The sequence below is a fragment of the Crinia signifera genome, chromosome 6 (genome assembly GCF_055691185.1).
Source record: "Crinia signifera chromosome 6, ASM5569118v1, whole genome shotgun sequence".
NCBI classification, from domain to species: domain Eukaryota; kingdom Metazoa; phylum Chordata; class Amphibia; order Anura; family Myobatrachidae; genus Crinia; species Crinia signifera.
In genome coordinates this window covers 161,695,415-161,716,089 of record NC_139222.1, presented here as the reverse complement: position 1 = coordinate 161,716,089, position 20,675 = coordinate 161,695,415, and the positions used below count along the sequence as shown (strand labels likewise).

The 20,675-nt window shown below is 44.7% G+C and overlaps 1 protein-coding gene and 1 pseudogene across 1 annotated transcript in view; both read left to right on the top strand.

The window, feature by feature from the left end:
* The window catches only part of ST6GALNAC1 (ST6 N-acetylgalactosaminide alpha-2,6-sialyltransferase 1), a 54,032-nt gene extending 43,771 nt beyond the window's left edge, over nucleotides 1-10,261 (top strand). The window contains exon 8 of the mRNA XM_083145502.1: nucleotides 9,889-10,261. Coding sequence (XP_083001628.1) covers nucleotides 9,889-10,059 — 171 coding nt within the window. The 3' untranslated portion in view covers nucleotides 10,060-10,261. The remainder of the gene's footprint in view (nucleotides 1-9,888) is intronic.
* A 7,156-nt stretch (nucleotides 10,262-17,417) lies between these two features.
* On the top strand, nucleotides 17,418-17,536 carry LOC146011618 (5S ribosomal RNA; annotated as a pseudogene).
* The last annotated feature ends 3,139 nt before the right edge of the window (nucleotides 17,537-20,675 follow it).

Sequence of the window (20,675 nt, the reverse complement as noted above, 5' to 3'; positions counted from 1 at the left end):
TATGTGATGCGACGCGATATCGCGCGATATTGTACAATGCCATACAATTTAAAAATTGTATGACATTGTATATGGCATACATTAGGGGTGGCGTGGGGGTGCATTTAACATTGTAAGCACCCTTTAGGGTGCTTATACAATCTTTCATCGTATAGGGGGCAAAAATCGCGTCACATCGCATCGCATGCCATCGGGTGCATGGCATGTGATGCGATTAAAAAATTGCGCGATGGAAATCGGGGGCGCCGCTATAATACACAAGTACCCCATGTTTCTATGTTTCTAATCTCCCTCTTTCCCTCATTAGTCTAGCAATCTCCCTCATTTTACCTAGCCCACATTACAGGATTACACTGTTAAATTTTTGTTTGGGAAAAAGGAATGAGAGATAGATACATTTACAGTGAATCATCAGCACCATTTCCCAGCACTTTACCAAGTATAGTATCTCTTACCAACTGCTTTGGTGCTCATCTATATTTGGATATGTCATATTACAAGATTCCTTTCAGATGTAGCAGTACACGCTTCTTGGTGCCATGTTCACAATCTTTTTTCCAAAATCTCTCCATATATGGAACTAGACACGCCCTTTGGGTGGAGCATGACACTCCACCCTTAATGGGGCGCTGTGCAAAATTTTACTACCAACTAATCTCCCTGAAACTAGTTTTCAAAAGTAGGCAAGTATGCCGTATCTTGCCGTATCAGTCCAGGGGTGCCGGCATGTGTGCTGTATAATTATATGGGTGCCCCCATGTGTCCCGTATCAGTCCAGGGGTGCCCCCATGTGTCCTGTATCAGACCAGGGGAGCTGCCCTTTTCTTTAATGAAAAGAAGATAAAAAAAAGTTGTTTTTTTTGGGGTGTTTTTTTACTGCAAGGGCTATTAAATGTGCTGCATCAGTCCAGGGGTGAGCCAAGAGTGCCGTATAATTCAAGGGGTGTTGCTAAGTCTGACGTATAAGTCCAGGTGTGCTGCTCTTTTTTTAAAATTAAAAGAATAAAAGTTTTTCTTTTTTTACTGCAGGAATGTTGCCATGTCTGCCGTATAATTCCATGTCTGCCGCCATGTGTGCCGTATCAGTCCAGGGGTGCCTGCATGTGTACAGTGTAATTCCATGGGTGCCCCCATGTGTCCCGTATCAGTCCAAAGGTGCCCGCATGTGTGCCATATAATTCCAGTGGTGAGCCAAGTTTGCCGTATAATTCATAGGGCGCTGCCAAGTGTGCTGTATTAGTCCAAGAGTGATGCTAAGAGTTCCGTATCAGTCCAGCAGTGATGCTAAGTGTTCCGTATCAGTCCAGGGGTGATGCTAAGTGTGCCATATCAGTCTAGTGCAGTGGTTCCCAAACTTTTTTGAATCATGGCACCCTAGAGCAGGGGTCTTCAACCTTTAAGACTGAGTGGGCCACATAAAAAAATTAAACGAAGCCCGAGGGCGACTAAGTTATACTGAGGTGTTTTAACTATTAAAACTATTTAAAAATGCAGCCAGCTCACCTCACCCCCCCCCCCCACCCCACCCCATGTTCAGCAAAACATTTCTAAATGCAGCCAGCTCACCTCACCCCCCCCCCCCCCCAAAAAAAAAAAAAAAAACATTTCTAAATGCAGCCAGTTCACCTCACAAAACATTTCTAAATGCAGCCAGCTCACCTCACCCCCCCCCCCCCCAAAAAAAAACATTTCTAAATGCAGCCAGCGAGCCAGCGAACCTCACCCCCACCCCCACATTCAACAAACCATTTCTAAATACAGCCAGCTCACCCTCTCCTGAGGCACCTGCCTTAGTGTCCCTTGCAGAGGGCTGCTGCTGCTGGCAGCGTCTGTCTTTGCTGTCTTAACAGCTAAGGAGCAGGCAGGGACAGGTGCAGTGCGCGGCTTGCAGCAGTTGTCACTCCAGTCTCCCAGCTGTCTAAAAGGGCGCGGGTGGGACGTGTGCGTGGCGTTAGGAAGTAGACAATGCGCATGTCCGTGCACAGTCCCGCCCGCCCCAGCCTCAACCTCACCCAGCAGCATCCTCCGCCGCGTCCCACTGCTAAGAGGACAGCGCGGAAGGATTTTTTTTTTTATTCAGCACGCCAATCATTTTAATAATGCTATTCACTGGCGGGCCAGGAAAAATAAGTCGGCGGGCCACGGGTTGAAGACCCCTGCCCTAGAGCATCAAAATATTTTCAAGGCACCCCTAGGCCAAATGCTTCTTATCGAGAAATTCAGTAAAAAAATATAAAATGAAGTGCATTGTGTTTATATGTCACAGTTATGTGGTGAGGGACAGGATTTGCTTCTGTTTGTCCACATATATTATGATTGGCAGCCACAAGCACTGGTTTTGCCTGGTACATTGACCACAAAGAATATGAATTGATCCTGGTCCACCAACCCAAGGCATCCCTGCAAGTGTCCTGAGGCACCCAAGGGTGCCTAGGCACACAGTTTGGGAACCACTGGTCTAGTGTTTGTGCCATACACTTGTGTGGCTTAGCATAGTTATCCAGCTACCTCGGTGCAACCTTTTGCCTAAAAATAATATTGAGAGGTGTGAGGTGTTCAGAATAGACTGGAAATGAGTGGAAATGAATATTATTGAGGTTAATAATAGCGTAGGAGAAAAAATAAACCCCAAAATTATGCGATTTTAGCAGTTTTTTATGCTTTTTTAACAAAAAATCAAAACGTTTAGGGTTCTTTTTTGGCAAAATCCATTACAACCCAAAACCTGATGGTAATCAGAACCCAAAACGTGAAAAGTTGCCGATGCACATCCCTAGTTAAAACACGTTTGCTCCCGAATGGTAAGCCACCATCTGGCCACTTGCTGCATAGCAACAGAGACTCTAAAGTATGCAAATATCTTTCTACTTCAGGTTGTTTTGTCTGTATTGTTCACTGTATACCATGAATTTTATTTGGCAATATATAGTGTTACAGAACTTTACATCTAAGGTTATAAACTAATAATAATAATTAATAATGTATACTGCAGTAGTAATAGGACCACATTTCTGGTTACTTCAGTTGAATACTCCAGTGTGGGAATGTTCCCATTATGCCCTGTATGTTTTAAAGATCAGAATGGATGTTTCCTACTGGTGACAGTTAATGCTACAGCAGTGACTACCTGTGTTTTGTATTCGGTTCTGTATATTGATTATTTGTTATTACCATGGCTTTCTCTCTGGAGGAGAATTTTGTTCTGCCTGCCCTCACCCTTAGAAAAGTATATGGATTTTTGTGCCTGTCACTCAAACCATGATTGTGAGTGGTTTAACCTTGATTAACTCTGCTATTTGTTACATTGGGGCAAATGTATTAAGCCTGGTGAAGCAATAAATTGGAAGGTTGTAATGCACCAGCCAATAAGCTCCTAAAAGTCATTTTTTTAAACTCTGTCCTTCTGGTTTTCCATTTGGGTTTACCAAAAAGTTGCTGGTTTAGTAAAGAAAACATCATAAAAACAGGTAAAATCACAGAATTAGGGACTGTTTTTGTTCCTATGGTGTTATTAACCTCAATCTCATGAATTTCCACTTATTTCAATTTGGTTTTCACCACCTCACAGTTCACAACAATATTGTTTTCATCCAGACGGGTACCAGACGGGGTCTCGACAGTTGGGATCCCGACAGTCATTTCCGTTAAAATATCAACGCACGGATTCCCGACGGCCACCAGCTATTCTCCCTTGTGGGGTCCACGACCCCCATAGAGGGGGAATAGAATAGGTGGCGAGCTAAGCTCGTCACCGTGCCCGCTAGGGGCTTTGTTGCGCTCGCCACGCTGTCCAGGTCCGGCCAGTCGGGATCCCGATGTCGGGCTAATGACTGTCGAGATCCCGACTGTTGGAACCCTGTACCACACCCCATCCAGACAGGATGTAAGTTTATTAAACCAGGGTTGCCTACACACCCGGAATGGCCGGGAGGGTCCCCAAAATCGTGTCCCCACTCACCCCCCCGTTTGTGGACTCCTCCCCACCTGACCGCGGCGTTTAGCTAACCTGATTTGCCGATCTCCTGGCGGGGGCAGGGCTAAAGTGTCATAATCGCGTAATTTAATTTAGCTAAAAAAACTGTTAAAAAAAAAACATGTCAACCTGTCGACCTAACCCATGTCGACCTAACGCATTTGTCGACCTAAACCCATGTCGACCTTGTCGACCTAGACACCTGTCAACCTTCATCCATGTCGACAGGGTGCTTTGTAACCCTCCGATGTCATACTAATTCATATTAGCTGGCCATATATACGGCCGCTAATACGAATTTTTCAGGCAGTCTGCACGGATCAGTCAGATCCGTGCAGGCTGCAAGGTGTAAAAGAAAATAGAAAAAAATAAATAAATAGATAAAAAGCCAGCGTGGGGTCCCCCCCACAGCTGTAACCAGCACCAGGCTGAAAGAGCCGGGGCCGGTAATAAAAAATCAGGGAACCCGACAAATGGGGGTTCCCCCATTTGTCGACCTAAAACCATGTCGACCTTGTCCCATGTTGACCTAGACACCTGTCGACCTTCATCCATGTCGACCTAGAACCCTGCCAACCTTGTTGCCTGTTGACTCAACGGTGTCGACCTACTGACTGTCGACCTAAGTCGGGTCGACAATACGATCCACACCCCTATACAACACATGTAACTTTACCATCTACTCTTCTGTCCTGCCTGTAACATATTACCTCATCGTCATGACACTTTTGTAACACATGTGTTCCCAATGGTTACTTCTCCCATTTAACTATTCCTGAGTGATTCGTATGTTACTAGGATAAACAGTAATAATTTGTTACTTATCTAACCTCAGTAACTATAAAATGTGCCCCCCCCCCCCTCCCCGCTGGAAATTACGGAAACACCCCCCCCCCCCCCCCCCCTCCTTCTGGAAAATAAATCTCCCCCCAACCCTGCCTTACCCCTCAAATGTGTTGCTGCTGCCGGGACCCGCAAATCTCCTTGTCTACAGTCCGGGTCCAGGTGCTCCTCCTGGCTGCTGCTTGAAAATGCCACTGCCTAACCTTAGAAGAAGAGTTTGAGAACTTTCTTGGCTCCTGATTGGCCGCTAGGCGGCCAATAGAATCATTCTGAGAAGAGGCGCAGAGTATGTAATATCTCTGCGTCTCTCCTCAGTCCGATGCGGAGAGTGCGGGGAGCGCCGGCAGCTTGAAGAATACCTGGACTACGGCGGACCAAGAGAAGACATCTTCGCCACAGGACCAGGTGAGTAGGATTTCCCCCCACAGCTCCACCATGGATTACTTCGGACCCGGACACCGACATGGACCTGGAGGACGACACAGACCGCCGACATGGACCTGGAGGACGACACAGGACACCGGACACCAGGACAGAGGGCTACCTACAGGATCAAGATAGGTAAGTATCAGTATGTGTGTAATGGATGTATTAAAGTAACATATGTGTTAGTGTGTATTTATTGTACTATTTTTATTACTGTGGAACTACAAGTGCCAGCGGGCCCTTTATTGCCCCGCAGGCTGGGACTTGTGGTTCTCCAAGTCCCAGCTTGCGGGGGAGGCTTGCTGGGACTCATAGTTCCTCAGTTTTAAACAATAGTTTTTCATCTATTCTTTTACACAGAATCAGCCCGGTGACCACCGCACAGGCCCACCGGGGACCGCACCAGGTTTCAGCCTGTAGGGGGGGACCCCTTTATTGGGAGGGTCCCCACTCCCCCAGGGCCCCTGGCCAGGCTGACTGGTCGGTAGGGTGAATGTTTTGGCCGCGGGACCAATAAATAATAAGTGTCCCCCGGCTGTGACATTACCCTGCTGGCTGGTTTGGCCTGGGGCTGGTTCTTAAAATACGGGGGACCCCTAGTCATTTTGTCCCCCGTATTGTGGGAACCAGCCCCGGACCTGGGGCTGGTTGTTAAAAATCGGGGAACCCCTATTTGTCGGGTTCCCAGATTTTTAATTACCGGCCCCGGCTCTTTCAGCCTGGTGCTGGTTACAGCTGTGGGGGGGGACCCCACGCCGTTTTTTTTTGTATTATTTATTTATTTTTCTATTTTTTTTTACACTAAAGCCTGCACGGATCTGACTGATCCGTGCAGGCTTAACGCAAATACGACAGGGAAATCAAGGTGTATTTTTCTGCCGTATTTTCGTGGCAGTTTCACGCCAATTAGCAGCCATATTATCAACACTGCTGCTTAGTAAATCAGGAACCACCATTCTTTTGAATGGTGATTCCTGTCATATTCTATCGATGGTGTAGACATTCGTATTTGTAAATACAAATACGTATGTCCCATCTTTAGGAATACGAATTGCTGTATTTTTGGGATAGTAAATCCCGAAAATACAAATGTGTACAAAATTTCTGCCTACGAATACACGTATTTTTTACGAATTCATATTAGTAAATTTCCCCCTTAATATCTCATAATTATACTGTGTTGAATAGCCGGTAATTATATTTGGTATGAGCGAGATCAATCACAAAATGGAACATTGTGTATACTTTTTTGTGAGTCCATACTTTTTTGTGAATTCAACTTTGTCACTATTATAGATCAACAGTTTCTCTTGAACGCTAAAAATATTTCCCCGCTTTCTCGCCTGTACACACCTATGTATTACCATTTAGTACACAGCACAATTCTGTGGTTTATTTGTGGTGTCTGAATGTTTTGTCGATTCCTTCTTTCAGATCTCTCTTTAAATATTTTAAGTAACATAAATTAAAAGCTATCTTTTAATTGATTCACCATACTGTTTCTAAGGCGAGTGCCCAGCCTGGGGAGACCTTTCTCTGATCCTCTCTTGGATAATTGTCTTACTCAATTTACTTTACTCCCAGGGAGCACCTGCACAACTACATTTTCTCTTCCCTGGCTCTGGTTCTCCAGTGCCCTAGACCCACTTCCCTTCCCCCTCTATCCCCTTTCCATCAGGTCCATGTGATGTCATGACATCACAAGGTTGTGGTGCAATGCTCCTTTGCAAAAATTTGGATGGCCAGGATACCTTTATAGGGACCCTTGGGACCTTCTGACCTCTAGGCAGATGCCTAGTTTGCCTTGGGGAAAATCCACCTCTGCAACTGGGTAACTGCTGTCCCCCTTGCAAAAGACTGTTTAACAGTCAACTGTTTTGTTAAATTAGTACAAGTTTCCTTCCTGGTTCCCTTCTGGGATGAAGATCCCCTTTAACACTGCAGCAGAAGGCGTAAAACTCAAGGATCGCTCTGAGGAAGCACGGATAGGAGAGGAGTCAATAATGCTTATGAACATGATTGAGGATACTGATGAGGAAAGTTTTGCTAAAGGTGCCCATACACTAGTAAGATTTATCTTCAGATCTGGCTGGTTGGAACAAAAACATGGTTATGGATGAATGACAGTTTGTCAGTTTTCCAGCATTTCCAAGCAAATGGTCAACTGTCATTTGCTCTCATCCATAACCAAGTTTTTGTTCCAACCAGCCAGATCTGAAGATAAATCTGCGTGTGTATGGCCACCTTTACACACAGTGGGGTATGGCCAGTAGTCAAAGTACCGTCAGGGCCGGCACCACCACTAGGCAGCTTCAGGCATTTGCCTAGGGCGCTGGCCACTGGAGGGTGGTACTGAGCTGTACAGCAGCAGCGCTCTTGCTCCCGCCCTAGGAGAGCAGGATGAAAGCCGCCCGTGGTGTAGATCTGGTTGGCGGGTGGCGCCCGCATCCCCACGCTGGACAGCGGTATTCTTCAGTTGGCACCCGCGCCCCCCTCCCCATGCAGGTCAGCGGCTAGCTGCGGGTAGCTCCCGCACCCACCCCCCCTGTAGCGTAGGTCAGCGGCAATGTGTGGGTAGTGCCCCGTCAGACAGCGCCGGGGGGAGAGATAGAGGGCTCCTGCATCCTCTGAAGAAAAGCTGGCTATGTTGAGGGGAGGGAAGGGGATGGGGACAGAAGTGTCTCCCGTGACTGGGGGTGTGTGTGGGGGGGGGGGGGTGGTGGTGCTGCCTAGGGTGCTGAGATGGAGATGGCCCTGAGTACCGTATACACAGTGGGGTTATGTCCATTAGTCACAGTACTGTATACACAGTGGCCAGCATTCACAGTACCGTTAACAAACAGTGGGATACAGGCAGCAGTCACAGTACCATATACACAGTGGGGATATGGCCAGCAGTCATAAAATCCTTTACAAATAGTGGGGTGCGGCCAGCAATCACTGTACCGTATACACAGTGGGGTTATGGCCAGCAGTAACAGTACCATATCAGTGGGTTTATGGCCACTGTACCGTAAACACATGCCTTTGATTTCCATTTGATTTTGCTGATATAATCAAAATTTAATAGAAAATATAAACAAAATCGAACCGTGTGTATGGCCTATCACTCTTTAGCACATTTTACAGCAGACAATTCCTAGGCTTCACAACTGGATACAACAATCCAGAGGTCCCTAGCATAGACCCCACACCCCAAGCCTTGTACCCAGCCACTAAGTGGCATTGGGGGCATTGACCCTCTGCAATAAACAGATATTTAAGCGCAAACCACAGGTGTTGTTAATTAGGATTCTCGTCAGATATTAGAAAAAGACCTGGGGCCAGATTCTCTAAGCTTCAAAAGTTATAAAATAGAGAGTGATAAGCAGCCAACCAATCCGCTCCTGCCTGACATTTTTCAAACACAGTCTGTGACATGGCAAGTAGGAGCTGATTGGCTGGCTGTTCTATCACTCTCTATTTTATCACTTTTAAAGCTTAGAGAATCTGGCCCCTGGACTGGATCTAATCAGCCAGTCTTCAACTATGCCTGGATCCCGGAACCGGATTAACAATAGGTAGTCCCCACACACTGGGAAACACCCCCTTTATTTCTACATCACCCGAGTGCGGAGCTATGAAGTTTACTGCATGAATGTGGTATGAAGAGAATTTTCTTGCAGTTTTCTATAACTTTGGGGGAGATTCTCTAAAAATCTCCACCCCCCTTCGCCGCCCATCGCAATTATAATTATCGCTTATGTTCTAACATATACGATAATTATAGCAAAGAACAGCTCTTGCGTTAAGAGCTGTCCTTTGCTGTGAGAGTTGCCGGGTCCCAGCAGGTCCCGGCGGATCCCCCCTCCCTCCCACACCCGGCGCTGCTGCTGCTGCGCCGGGCTCTTCTCCACCCTGCACCCGGAAGAGGATCAGTGCAGGGAGGAGGAGTCACAGGTCCGGGCAGCACAGAGACACAGGTGAGGGGGCGATGCGGAGCGGCGGGGGTCGTTTCGGGGCGGCGGTGGGATGCGGTAGAAGCCCATTGGCTTCTATGGAGCATTGCCAGATTTTTCTGGCGATGCCCCCCGCCGCGCTAGCTTGGCGGGGGGATGCTTACAGCATCCCAAAATGTGGTAAAGACCCAGATAAGGGGCTTTTTACCGCATTTTTAGCTTAGAGAATCTCCCCCTCTGTGTGTAATAAACCGTGTGTTTAAGACATTTCTAATGCGTGTATTTACCCATTCATTTTCTTAATAACATTGATAGGATATTATATTTACAATGTCCTCTATAGAAGTCCTCCCAAGTTAGGTAGATACCTTAAAGTACTAAAAGTGCCCATACACGCTGTGATTTACAGATGTGATGCGTGTTCCCAGGCACATCACATCGCACAGCACATACAGTATGTGAAGTCCCTTCTTTTTGTACTAGATCGCATCCAGTACAAAAAGCCTGCTGCTATAGCACATCGCATGCTTTTTGCACTAGATGCGATGCGATCTAGTACAAAAAGAACAGAGAGCATCGCATTATATATGGGTGGCTTAAGTAAAGTATATAAGAAAACTGGGGCACATTGGCCCAATCAAAGTGCACAACTTCCTGCAATACTGTATATAAATATGCCTCTTTAACATCTCTTTCCTTACTTTGAAGGTTAGCGCCTATGGTTTTATGACTCAAGATTTCCGAAACTATTCTGATCACTATTATGACAAGCAGAAGACTGAAGTAATGCTTTACGTAAACCACGATTTTCTTTTGGAGAAAGAGGTGTGGGCACAGCTGCATCATGAAAACATCATCAAACTTTACCAGCGGGAATAGGAGGCACATGGTTATCCTCATTTCACTGGAATAGAACTGAGGATCAAGTAAAGCAGTCCGAGGCACTAAATACTGCAATATGGGAAATATAAACTATAACCATATGGACAAACAAAAGCTTATATTAAGAGTTCTATGAAACATTTGTCACTTTTAGAAAATATCTTCAAAAAAGAAAAAAAAAATAGACTCATGAAACATACACTGTAATAAATTTGAAATAAATCTATATTATTAATCAGTTGGGACTGTATGTTGTTTCAGTTGTCAGTCTGGTAGCTTAAGAGTTATGCAGCCTCTCCTGTTTAGGGTTCTGCACTGCACCTCCTCTCCCTTTGCTCCCGAGACAGGACCATGGGCTCTGAGAGTTGCTAGGTGATCCTGTGAAAAACTGTATTCTCTCTCTATTGAAAGGAATCTCTCAATCTGGAAGCCCTGCTGAGGCTGTGGATTAACTAGCTATTTATTGGCGTTCTGTCCCTTTCTTTCCTTCTTCCTCTTCATTTTGATTTTTCTGCTTCAAATATTCGTGAACTCTCTCCTCTTCCTGCTCTTTGTGCTTATTTGGGTTGTTCTTCAAAAGTGGAGCAATCTCAGAATATTATTTAAAATGTACATAGCAGGACCAGACAAGGTTGGGACAAACCTGTCTGCAACTCGCCACCATTATCTCCCACAAATGCTCACTGGGTGTGGATTATTAGCTAGACTGTTTCTAAGGTGATGACCTTGTCACGTGTGTCTGTATTTTTAATGTCTGCATTTTGACCCTGTTGACATTTTGACCTTGTCGACCTATTGCACGTTGACCTTTTGACCCTGTGGACCTATTATATGTTGACCTTTTGGGGTAGGCCACACTGTAGGTCTATCACTGTAGATCTATCAACCGGCACCAATGCTCACTACCTGTCACTCATTTTGCAAATCAGTGTGATGTATGCGCAGTTAAGGAAACATGGCTCAGATCCGCATTATGTTGGCATTGCTTCCACACCAGAATGAGGCCGAGGTGATAGTATCTAGAAAATCTATAGGAGTCAAGCAGATTCCGCCCTTAATGGAATCTGCCACATTGGGGGAAATTTACTAAGATGGCTTTTAGACTTCCCATGTGATGTTGCTAAGGGCAACCAATCAGATCATGTCTACTATCTTCTAGAGCAGTGGTTCCCAACCCTGGTCCTCAAGTACTCCCAACAGTGCACGTTTTCCAGGTCTCCACACAGAATCACAGGTGACATTATTAGCTCCACCTGTGGATCTTTTGAAATGTGTCTGAATAATGAGTGCATTATGAGTGCTGCTTGGTGACCTGGAAAATGTGCACTGTTGGGTGTACTTGAGGACCAGGGTTGGGAACCACTGTTCTAGAGGGTGCTAAATAAATAAGAAGTAGATTATGATTGTTTGCCCATAGCAACAACACATGTGAACTCTTACTCTTAGTAAATTTCACCCATAGAGTCTTGCATTTATTACATGTTTTGGGTATTAAATGCAAAACCAAGGTGTGTGTTGCACTTCATATTATATTTGAAAATATGGTATTTAAAAAATATACCCTTTCGTCTCATATGCTTTATGTATTTCTGAGCAGAAAACTGCTTTTCATTGGCTGTTTATTTTGTTCAATCTACATGCATTAATATATGGCGGCCATGGGGGATGCCTGTCGAACCTGGAGGTTTTTTTAAAGGACCAATAATTTTCAAGGCTTGGTTTTGCCTTATAAATGATTGCCCTTTTAAAAAACATCCATATTTGGCCGGCATCCCACATGGGCACCAATCACATACTTCATTACATCCCTCCCCTTAAGTCAAACTGTATATTAAGCACGTTGGCCTCAGACATCGAAAAGTGTGTGATATAGGTGGCAGTGGGGGGTCATACTGAGTTTTTTGTTTATTGGGGGGGGGGGGGTTGATGTGTGTGTGTGTGTCACTCTGTTTTAAACTTTGGTAAGTGCATATTTTATAAAGAAAAGGAATATAACCAGTTATAAATGGCATTAAGTAAACATTAGTCCCTAGCTCATGTAACTTACCACATACTAATCCGTTCTCCACTAACACAACCAGTTTAGGCAGCTGTCGTCGTAATTATTATTTGTAAAGGGCCGGCAGCAGGATTTGAATTTTGAACCTATATAGAAAGGATCTATACTCCAGTAAACAACCTTTGAGTGTTGATGGGAGTGGAGTAAAATACTGTAAACCCATTTAACCCCAAATTCTCTGCATCTTTTTGATCTGGCAAATAAGTATGACAGCCAAGTGCATATTACTTTTTCCCCAAATTACCATCTCTTTCAGCTGATGAAAGCTATGTATTACTTTTTTGTTTACTGTTTCTTTACCCTAATTTGTATCATGTACCTTCACTGGCTGTACACCCTGCCAGTAACAACCTGGGCAGTGCGCCTCGGATATTTACCTCTGTGTGCAGGATGTACAGGGCCGGTGCAAGGCACCGGAGCGCCCCAGGCGAGTCGGGGTGGGGGCGCCCCGGTGCCAGGGGGAGGGAGGGGGGGGTGGTACCTGTGTAAAAAAATTGCTGCCCCGGCGTCCCTGCAGTGCTGGGGCGGTCAGGGGTGTCCGTGCCGTAGGGGTACCTGCGGCGCCAACATGTGTATAAAGCAGGCTGCGGCCGGGCGGGGTCCCTGTAGTGAATAGCAAATAACTAGCGCTTCCCGCGCCGCCGCGCGCATAGCGCTAGTTATTTGCTATTGACTACAGGGACCCCGCCGGCCGCAGCCAGCTTTATACACATGACGGCGCCGCAGATACCCCTATGGCACGGACACCCCTGACCGCCCCAGCACTGCAGGGACGCCGGGGCAGCAATTTTTTTACACAGTTCGCTGGGGGTGAGGATCGAACTGCCGCCCTCCAGGTGCCGGCGCCCTAGGCAAATGCCTAGAGCTGCCTAGTGGTGGCGCCGGCCCTGAGGATGTAGTGTCCAATCTTGCCCCCTGCGTGTTTTGGGCCTATGCTATTCCTCTGTCCTGCATGGGGTGTTGCTCTCTGCCTTCTGTGTATCTGTTGCTCTTTGGCTTTGGTCTGTATCACAGAGGTGGGGTGCAAGCTGGCCTGCACTAGAGGCACCACAGTGGTGATTGGCACCCTGGTGGTGGGGGAGGGGGGGCCTGCTAGGTAGATTTCATTAGGTTCCTTTTTGTTATTGGTTATACCAGCGGTTTTCAAACTGTGGGTCCTGACCCAAAAGTGGATCCCGGCCTTCTCAGCATGGGGTCACGGCTCCATATTGCTGACCAGCAGGCTGATGACTTCTCTAATCTCCTTTGTTATAAATGTGGTATGATAATTTTACAAGCTTTAGAGGAACTTGATGACACCACCACCCATGAACCTGAGAAAAGACCGGCATGCAAGAAACGATCAACCTTCTTCCCCCCACCAAACATCTGCCCTGAGGTACAAGTTTTCACCAAGATGGTTGCCCAGGACTTTGACAAACTGTACCAAAAAAGGAAACATCACGTATATATTGGCAATACCAACAAAAAGGAAAGGAAAGCAATTAAAGAACTAAGAGAATGGAAGGATGTCCAAATCAAGCCCTCGGACAAGGGAGGCAATATAGTTATATGGCCCCATTCTCTATACCTACAGGAAGCCAACAGACAGTTGGATGATGCTACCTGCTATACTAAGACCATGTTCAATCCTACATCAAATTTCCAAATTGCATATAATCGGCTAATTGATGGAGCACTAAAGGACGATGTCATCACCAAAAATGAACATCAGTTCCTACAAACCCCTAACCCACGCGTAGCAACTTTTTATTTGCTACCTAAGGTTCATAAAAACCTACATGAACCTCCCGGACGCCCAATCGTGTCAGGGAATGGAGCCTTAATAGAGAAAGCATGTGTCTTTCTAGACACACATCTCAGACAACATGTCACATCACTGCCCTCCTATACACAGGACACTGCAGACGTTTTGAAAAAACTACATGATGTCTACCTGGATGAGGAAGAAATACTTGTCAGCATGGATGTTGAAGCACTTTACACCTGCATCAGCCATGACCTGGGTATCAAGGCAGTAAAATATTTTCTTGAGATGGATAACATAGGTGACTTCCAGCTGTTTCTACTGGACCTATTAAATTTTGTCCTGCATAAGAATTACTTCATATTCAACAACCGATACTACATCCAAGGGAGGGGGACGGCAATGGGGGCGGCTTGTGCCCCCACGTATGCCAACCTCTTCCTTGGATGGTGGGAGCGAGAGGTGGTATTCAGTGAATCAAACCAGATCTATGATAACTGCATCACAACATGGATGCGTTACATAGATGATATCTTTATGATATGGAGAGGTACCGAACAACAACTCAAAGAATTTGTCAACCATTTGAACACCAATACCTTAAACCTCAAGTTGACATATACCCAGGACCGTTCCAGTATTTCGTTCTTGGACTTAAAAATTTATAGAGGCGCCCAGAACATGATAGAAACAGAACTGTTCCGTAAGACAACAGCGACTAATAGCCTCCTCCATCAGTCAAGTGCGCACTTCCCGCCTACTGTGAACAACATCCCGAAAGGAGAGTTCTTAAGATTACGCAGGAACTGCTCAAATGATGAAACCTTCAAATCCAACTGCAAAGACCTCACCAAGAGGTTAAAAGACAGAGGATATTCCAACAGGTCAATCAAGAAAGCAGAAAGAACCGTTACCTTGACAGATCGATCCAGGATGCTATTCCAGGACAAGGGACCCTCAGCCAAATCCACGGACAACACCATCAGGTTCGTTGGCAACTATTGCTCAGAATGGAAAGAAATCAAGACCATCATACAAAACCACTGGCCTATTATTCTCAGTGACAGTGACCTGGCCGCTAAGGTGAAACCACAAGTAGATATGAGCTGGAGGCGTGCCCCAAATTTAAAAGACCAACTAGTGCACAGCCACTTCACCAATACAACGACCAAATCTCCACTCCTCAAAGGCACCCATCCCTGTGGAGGCTGTAAAATCTGCCCCTATGTCAACAAAACACTCACAATAAATGATAAATATGACAATACCATCACAATCAAAGACTTCTTTAACTGCAAGAGCAAAAACATTGTCTACTGTATAACGTGCCAGTGTAACATGAAGTATGTGGGACTAACTACAAGGATGCTCAAGCAGCGAGCCTTAGAACACCTTGGCAATATCCGCAATGCTCCATCAGACATCATTAAAATGAAAAAACTGACTACAGTCGCCAGGCATTTCTTAAAAAAACATGAAGGAAAACCAGCTGGTTTTCAGATACGTGGCTTGGAACAGATCCATTTAGGATTAAGGGGAGGAGACTTGAATCAAATACTCCTTCAAAAGGAAAGTAAATGGATCTTCAGTTTGGGATCTTTGGCCCCTGACGGCCTCAATGAAGATATTAAATATGGATCATTTCTGAAGTAAAACCACCAACAAACACACTCCCTGAGTTATAATCAAATAGTGGATAACTCCCACTTAACAATCATTTAATAACTAACCTCACCAATTGTCCTTACACATTTACACCTGGTCATCCCCTCCCACACACCCTACGATCGGGCACCATATACTGTGTGATCTCACATCCAATACTGGAATCTGTACCAGCATCACACAATTTATCATCACATTACATCTATATGCTCCACACTATATTACCAACCTAACAGATATCACCATGCAACTTTCACCTAGGGGTGTATATTCTCCCCAATAGCACAATCACCAAGTCACCAATTTTTTGTATGATTTTCCTGTCACTTTTTGGCACCCACCAGTTATCACAATTACCCCCAAAAAAAACATCCCCCAATATGTAATTTTAGACCTACAATAATCTAAGAGGTCTCACCAAAATCTATCGATTTCAATTTGCTTTAAGAGCACACATATTTATTTTATCTGTATCATATATCTATTATCTATTATTATTATTATCACTATAATATATTATGCACTCCTTCAATCACTAATATACCTTTACCCAGTTCACAATACCCCGAGGTTAATTATTCCTCACCAGCCAGTTTCTCAATAATATCAAAAATATTAAAAACATGTAAAGTGCCTGATACGAACATATCTGCCGATTATATGATGCAATTTTAATACATATGCGCTTTGCATGTATTAGCCGATTATACTGCATAACTCAATACATATGTGTCTTACATATGCAGTTCTAATAAAAACCTTTAATCAATGCACCCAAGAGAGGACCAAATACCCCGTGAACTCAACCAATACAGCGCCACTCAATAATTGATTGGTCAAAAAAGCTGTCAATCTAAATGAGAGAGAATAAAGCAAGGGCAGATGCCCTCACTCAAAATGGCACTGCAGGAAGAAGCCCTATAGGCGAAACACGTGTCCACAGCCCCGATGTCCAGCCTCTCACCTCTCTGACCGTCAACCTAGTACCGGCAGCAACTCACAGCGTCTATACGCCGCCTCTCACACGCTCCCCAGGGAGCTCCGGCACAGCCAGCGAGCGACCAGGTATCCAGCTTTTCACGCGTCCAGCTCCGGTCTCTGTCTCCGTTTACAGTCCTGCCGAGAGCCAGCGCGACCACCCAGGAACTCCATCTCCGTCAAGCCGCTAACACAGGCAGCGGCGTCAGGTCAGACAAGCGCACCGGCACTGCAGTAAGCAGTCGGTCAGCGCTCTCTGTTTTGTTAACTATACCTGTCCACAGTGTGACTATTTTCCCTCGGAGATGTGCTCCACAAATTATTTATGAGCTCATTTTGACTTAAACAGGGTTTGCACTACTTCTGACTACAATTAGACTGTGTTTAGCAACCTTCATACCGCGCACAGAGTGTCTGTCATTATACCTCGCATATCGCTACAAAAAGCAACATGCAATTGCTATAGATGAGTGACCAGATAAAGTTATCTACTTTGTATCCGATGGAGACTAAATGTATCCAGTGAAACACAGAAACTGATTAAGGTCTGTTTGACGCTATTTTTTCTCAGCAGCTACCTAAATAATTGGTGACAACCTAATTGCTCATTATTCATTTTGCTGATTATCCTCTTCAAGATATGTAATACCCAGTGACAACTCTGTTACCAACCAATTCTTGTGTAAACACACAATTGTTTTGCCCCCCCTGTTTTTGCTGCCTTTAGTAGTTAAAATACCCAGCAACAAACCCCCTCTTCTTTTCCAACAAATATCAGCACAACCACTAAAATTTAATATATTTATATACTGTTGTCAGGAATAGTGTGACTCATGTGCTGCGCCTGGTGAGCCACCTCCCTTTGCAGCCCAACAGGCTTTTTGTGATCAGATACCAACCCTAATATATTGCCACCATACCCCACTGGTCTGCCCAAACCCTCCCCGAACTTGGAAGCCAAGCAGTGGAGGGCCAGGACAGTACCTAGGTGGGAGACCCCTGGGGAAGCCCAGGTGTGGCAATATAAAAATTAGGGGTACAAGCCGCCGTATTAAACAAACACCTGTAACATGACTGCCAGAGAGAGTGTCTATTAAAGAATTTATAAACCTATATTGAGGCTGTGATATCTTTTTCTTTCCCCCATACCACCAATCTAGGTGATGCTATTAAGCACAATATTGTTCATACTTAGGGGAATCGAATCATTTCACTGCCTATAATCATTGGTAATCATACCTCTGATAACATCAGTGCTTTAATGATAAATTAATTGTGTGACTAAACTGCGAATATCCCTGGAACTAAACCAGTCCAAGGATCACACTACATCTTAATATTTAAATACCTAATTACTTTTGTGCCATCTATTTTAAATAAAGTCTAAATAAAAGCTATGTTTTAAAATTATCATACCACATTTATAACAAAGGAGTGCGCCCAAAAAGCGTTTTTTCTTTCTTTTGTCGGATTCTTCCTCTGACAAAAAACCCCAGTGTTTACCATTGATTCTAAACGCTGGGCGCACCGCCAACCAAGTAACTACCAGAATTTATCAAGTATAGTAGTTTTTCAAGTTGGTATCATAATTATTACACAGATTAACAGTCTGTGCGGATCTTCAACCCCCTCTTTTCCGACTTCTCTAATCTGTCAGTTATTCAAAGAGTCTGAAAAATCTGTGGAATACATAGCTACATAGTAGGTAAGGCTGAAAAAAGACTTGCGTCCATCTAATTCAGCCTGGTATAGATATACATTGCTGATTTGGTAGGTTCTGATATTTTACAGACAGATTATATTTCTTATTTGTACCCATGGATGTTTTTCTCCAGTAAATGTTTGTCCAACTTTGCCTTGAACGCATTTAATGAGCCAGCCGTTACCACCTCTCTGGGAAGAGAGTTCCAGAGTTTGACTGTTCTGACCGTAAAGAAATTCTTTCTACTAGCTGAATTAAATCTTTTTTGTTCTAATCTATACTCATGCCCTCGTGTCCTAGATTCCTTTCTAGTAGAAAAGAGGGTGTGTGACAGTTCCTTATATTGTCCCTTGATATACTTGTACATGTTGAGCATGTCCCCCCTTAAACGTCTCTTTTCCAATGTAAATAGTCCCAAATTGCTTAATCTCTCCCCGTAGCTTAAATTCTCCATTCCCCTAATAAGCTTTGTTGCTCGCCAGGGCCGGCGCTGGCCACTCAGCAGATCCTGCGGTGCAGGGAGGCGCCATGTTGAAGAGGCGCGCTCTCCCTGCACTGCCACTTTGCTACTGCCGGGTGCTGCTTTTGATGCGCCTGTCACACAGACAGCGGCGCCGGCGGCAGCACAAAGCACGGCAACAATGCTTCCTCTGCCGCTAGAGCATGTGATTGATTCTTCCCCAGCGCGGGTCCTCACCGGGTTTGTCGGCAGCTCCGCTGTTGCTGTGCTTTGCGCTAATGCTGCCTGTGTGACAGGTGCAGCACATGCCTCGAACAGCAGCTACAGTATGGGCCATCATTGCCTGGGGTAAGTGTATGAGCTGCCTGCTACCAATGCCAGAACTTCTGGGGAGGGGGAGGAGGAGGTAGGGGGTGCGTGAAAGGGAAACAACTGCTGAACGTTTTCACCCTAGACCATCAGGTAAAATACATCAACTGCTAATTATATATATAACTTATTGAACTAGAGTGTTAAATTATTCCTTAAGCTTATTAAATTGTTTTTAATATTATATATATATTATTTATGTACGCAATTTAGCCACTCAGTTGCTCTGTACCCTCTGTATTGCCCCTACTGGCTTTAAGGAGAAAACACATATACTGTAGCCCCACTCGGCAGCAATCTGTACAGTTTACAATAAATCTACACTGATTCCTGTCTTATCAATGTTTCAATGTGTCCTACATACCCTGATGAAAAATGTGATAAACATTTTAAGCATTGTGTGTGTATGTGTGTGTGTATATATATATATATATATATATATATATATATATATATATATATGTATATCTATATATGTATATCTCCAAATCTGACTCATTAGCAGCACTCTGAGACTTGATCATAATTACTTGTATTCAATACGGTCACATATCAACTGTTTGGCTTAGATGCCCCTTTGTCAAGGTTGATAAAGGTGTGTCTTAACAAAGGGGCGTCTAAGCCCAGTTGGTATTTCACCATTTTAATGTAGGTTAGTGGCACTTATGGGGCATAATATGTAATAGGCATTAGAGTATGCGGCATAATGTGTAATAGGCATAATGGTGTTCAATATAATGTGTAAGGAGTATTATGGTGTGTGGCATAATATGCAATGGGCATTATGGCAGAGTATATACATTGGTCATTACGGCATGTGGCATAATATGTAATAGGTAATGTGGTAAAGTGTGTAATGGACATTACGATGTGCGCCATAGTGTTTAACGGACATTAGGGTGTTAATTTTTTGAGCGCGCGTTCGGCGCGCACTATCCCTAATTTTCTGTGTGTGTGAGTGTGTGTATGTGTGTTGCAAAGGGACAGCATGCGCCTTTGGCAAGCGCTGTCCCTTTGTAAAGTGTGGGAGGGCGCAAATTTATAGTGTGCAGGAGGGCGCCGGACACCCTAGCACCGGCCCTGTTGCTCGCCTTTGGACTTTTTCTAATTCTATGATGTCCTTTTTATAGTGTGGGGCCCAGAACTGCACTCCGTACTTGAGGTGAGGTCTCACCAATGCTTTATACAGTGGCATAATTACCCTTGAGTCCCTAGTTTCCATTCCCCTCTTAATACATGCCAGAAAATTGTTGGCCTTTTTTGTAGCAACATTACAATGGGCACTACAACCCAGTTTGCTGTCTATTTGGACTCCTAGATCCTTTTCAAGTATGGAATTACCCAGTTCCTCCCCTCTAAGGTTGTAACTTGCACACTGGTTGTGTCTCCCAAGGTGCATAACCTTACATTTATCTACATTGAACATCATCTTCCATTTTTTTGCCCACTCATCTAGAATTGCAAGATCATTTTGAAGCATGGTGACATCTTCTGATGATTTGATGACTTTGCTAAGTTTTGTATCGTCCGCAAAGATGGATACATTGCTGAGTAACCCTATCCCAATATCATTAATAAAAATGTTAAACAGAATGGGCCCCAAAACCGAACCCTGGGGCACTCCACTTAGTAC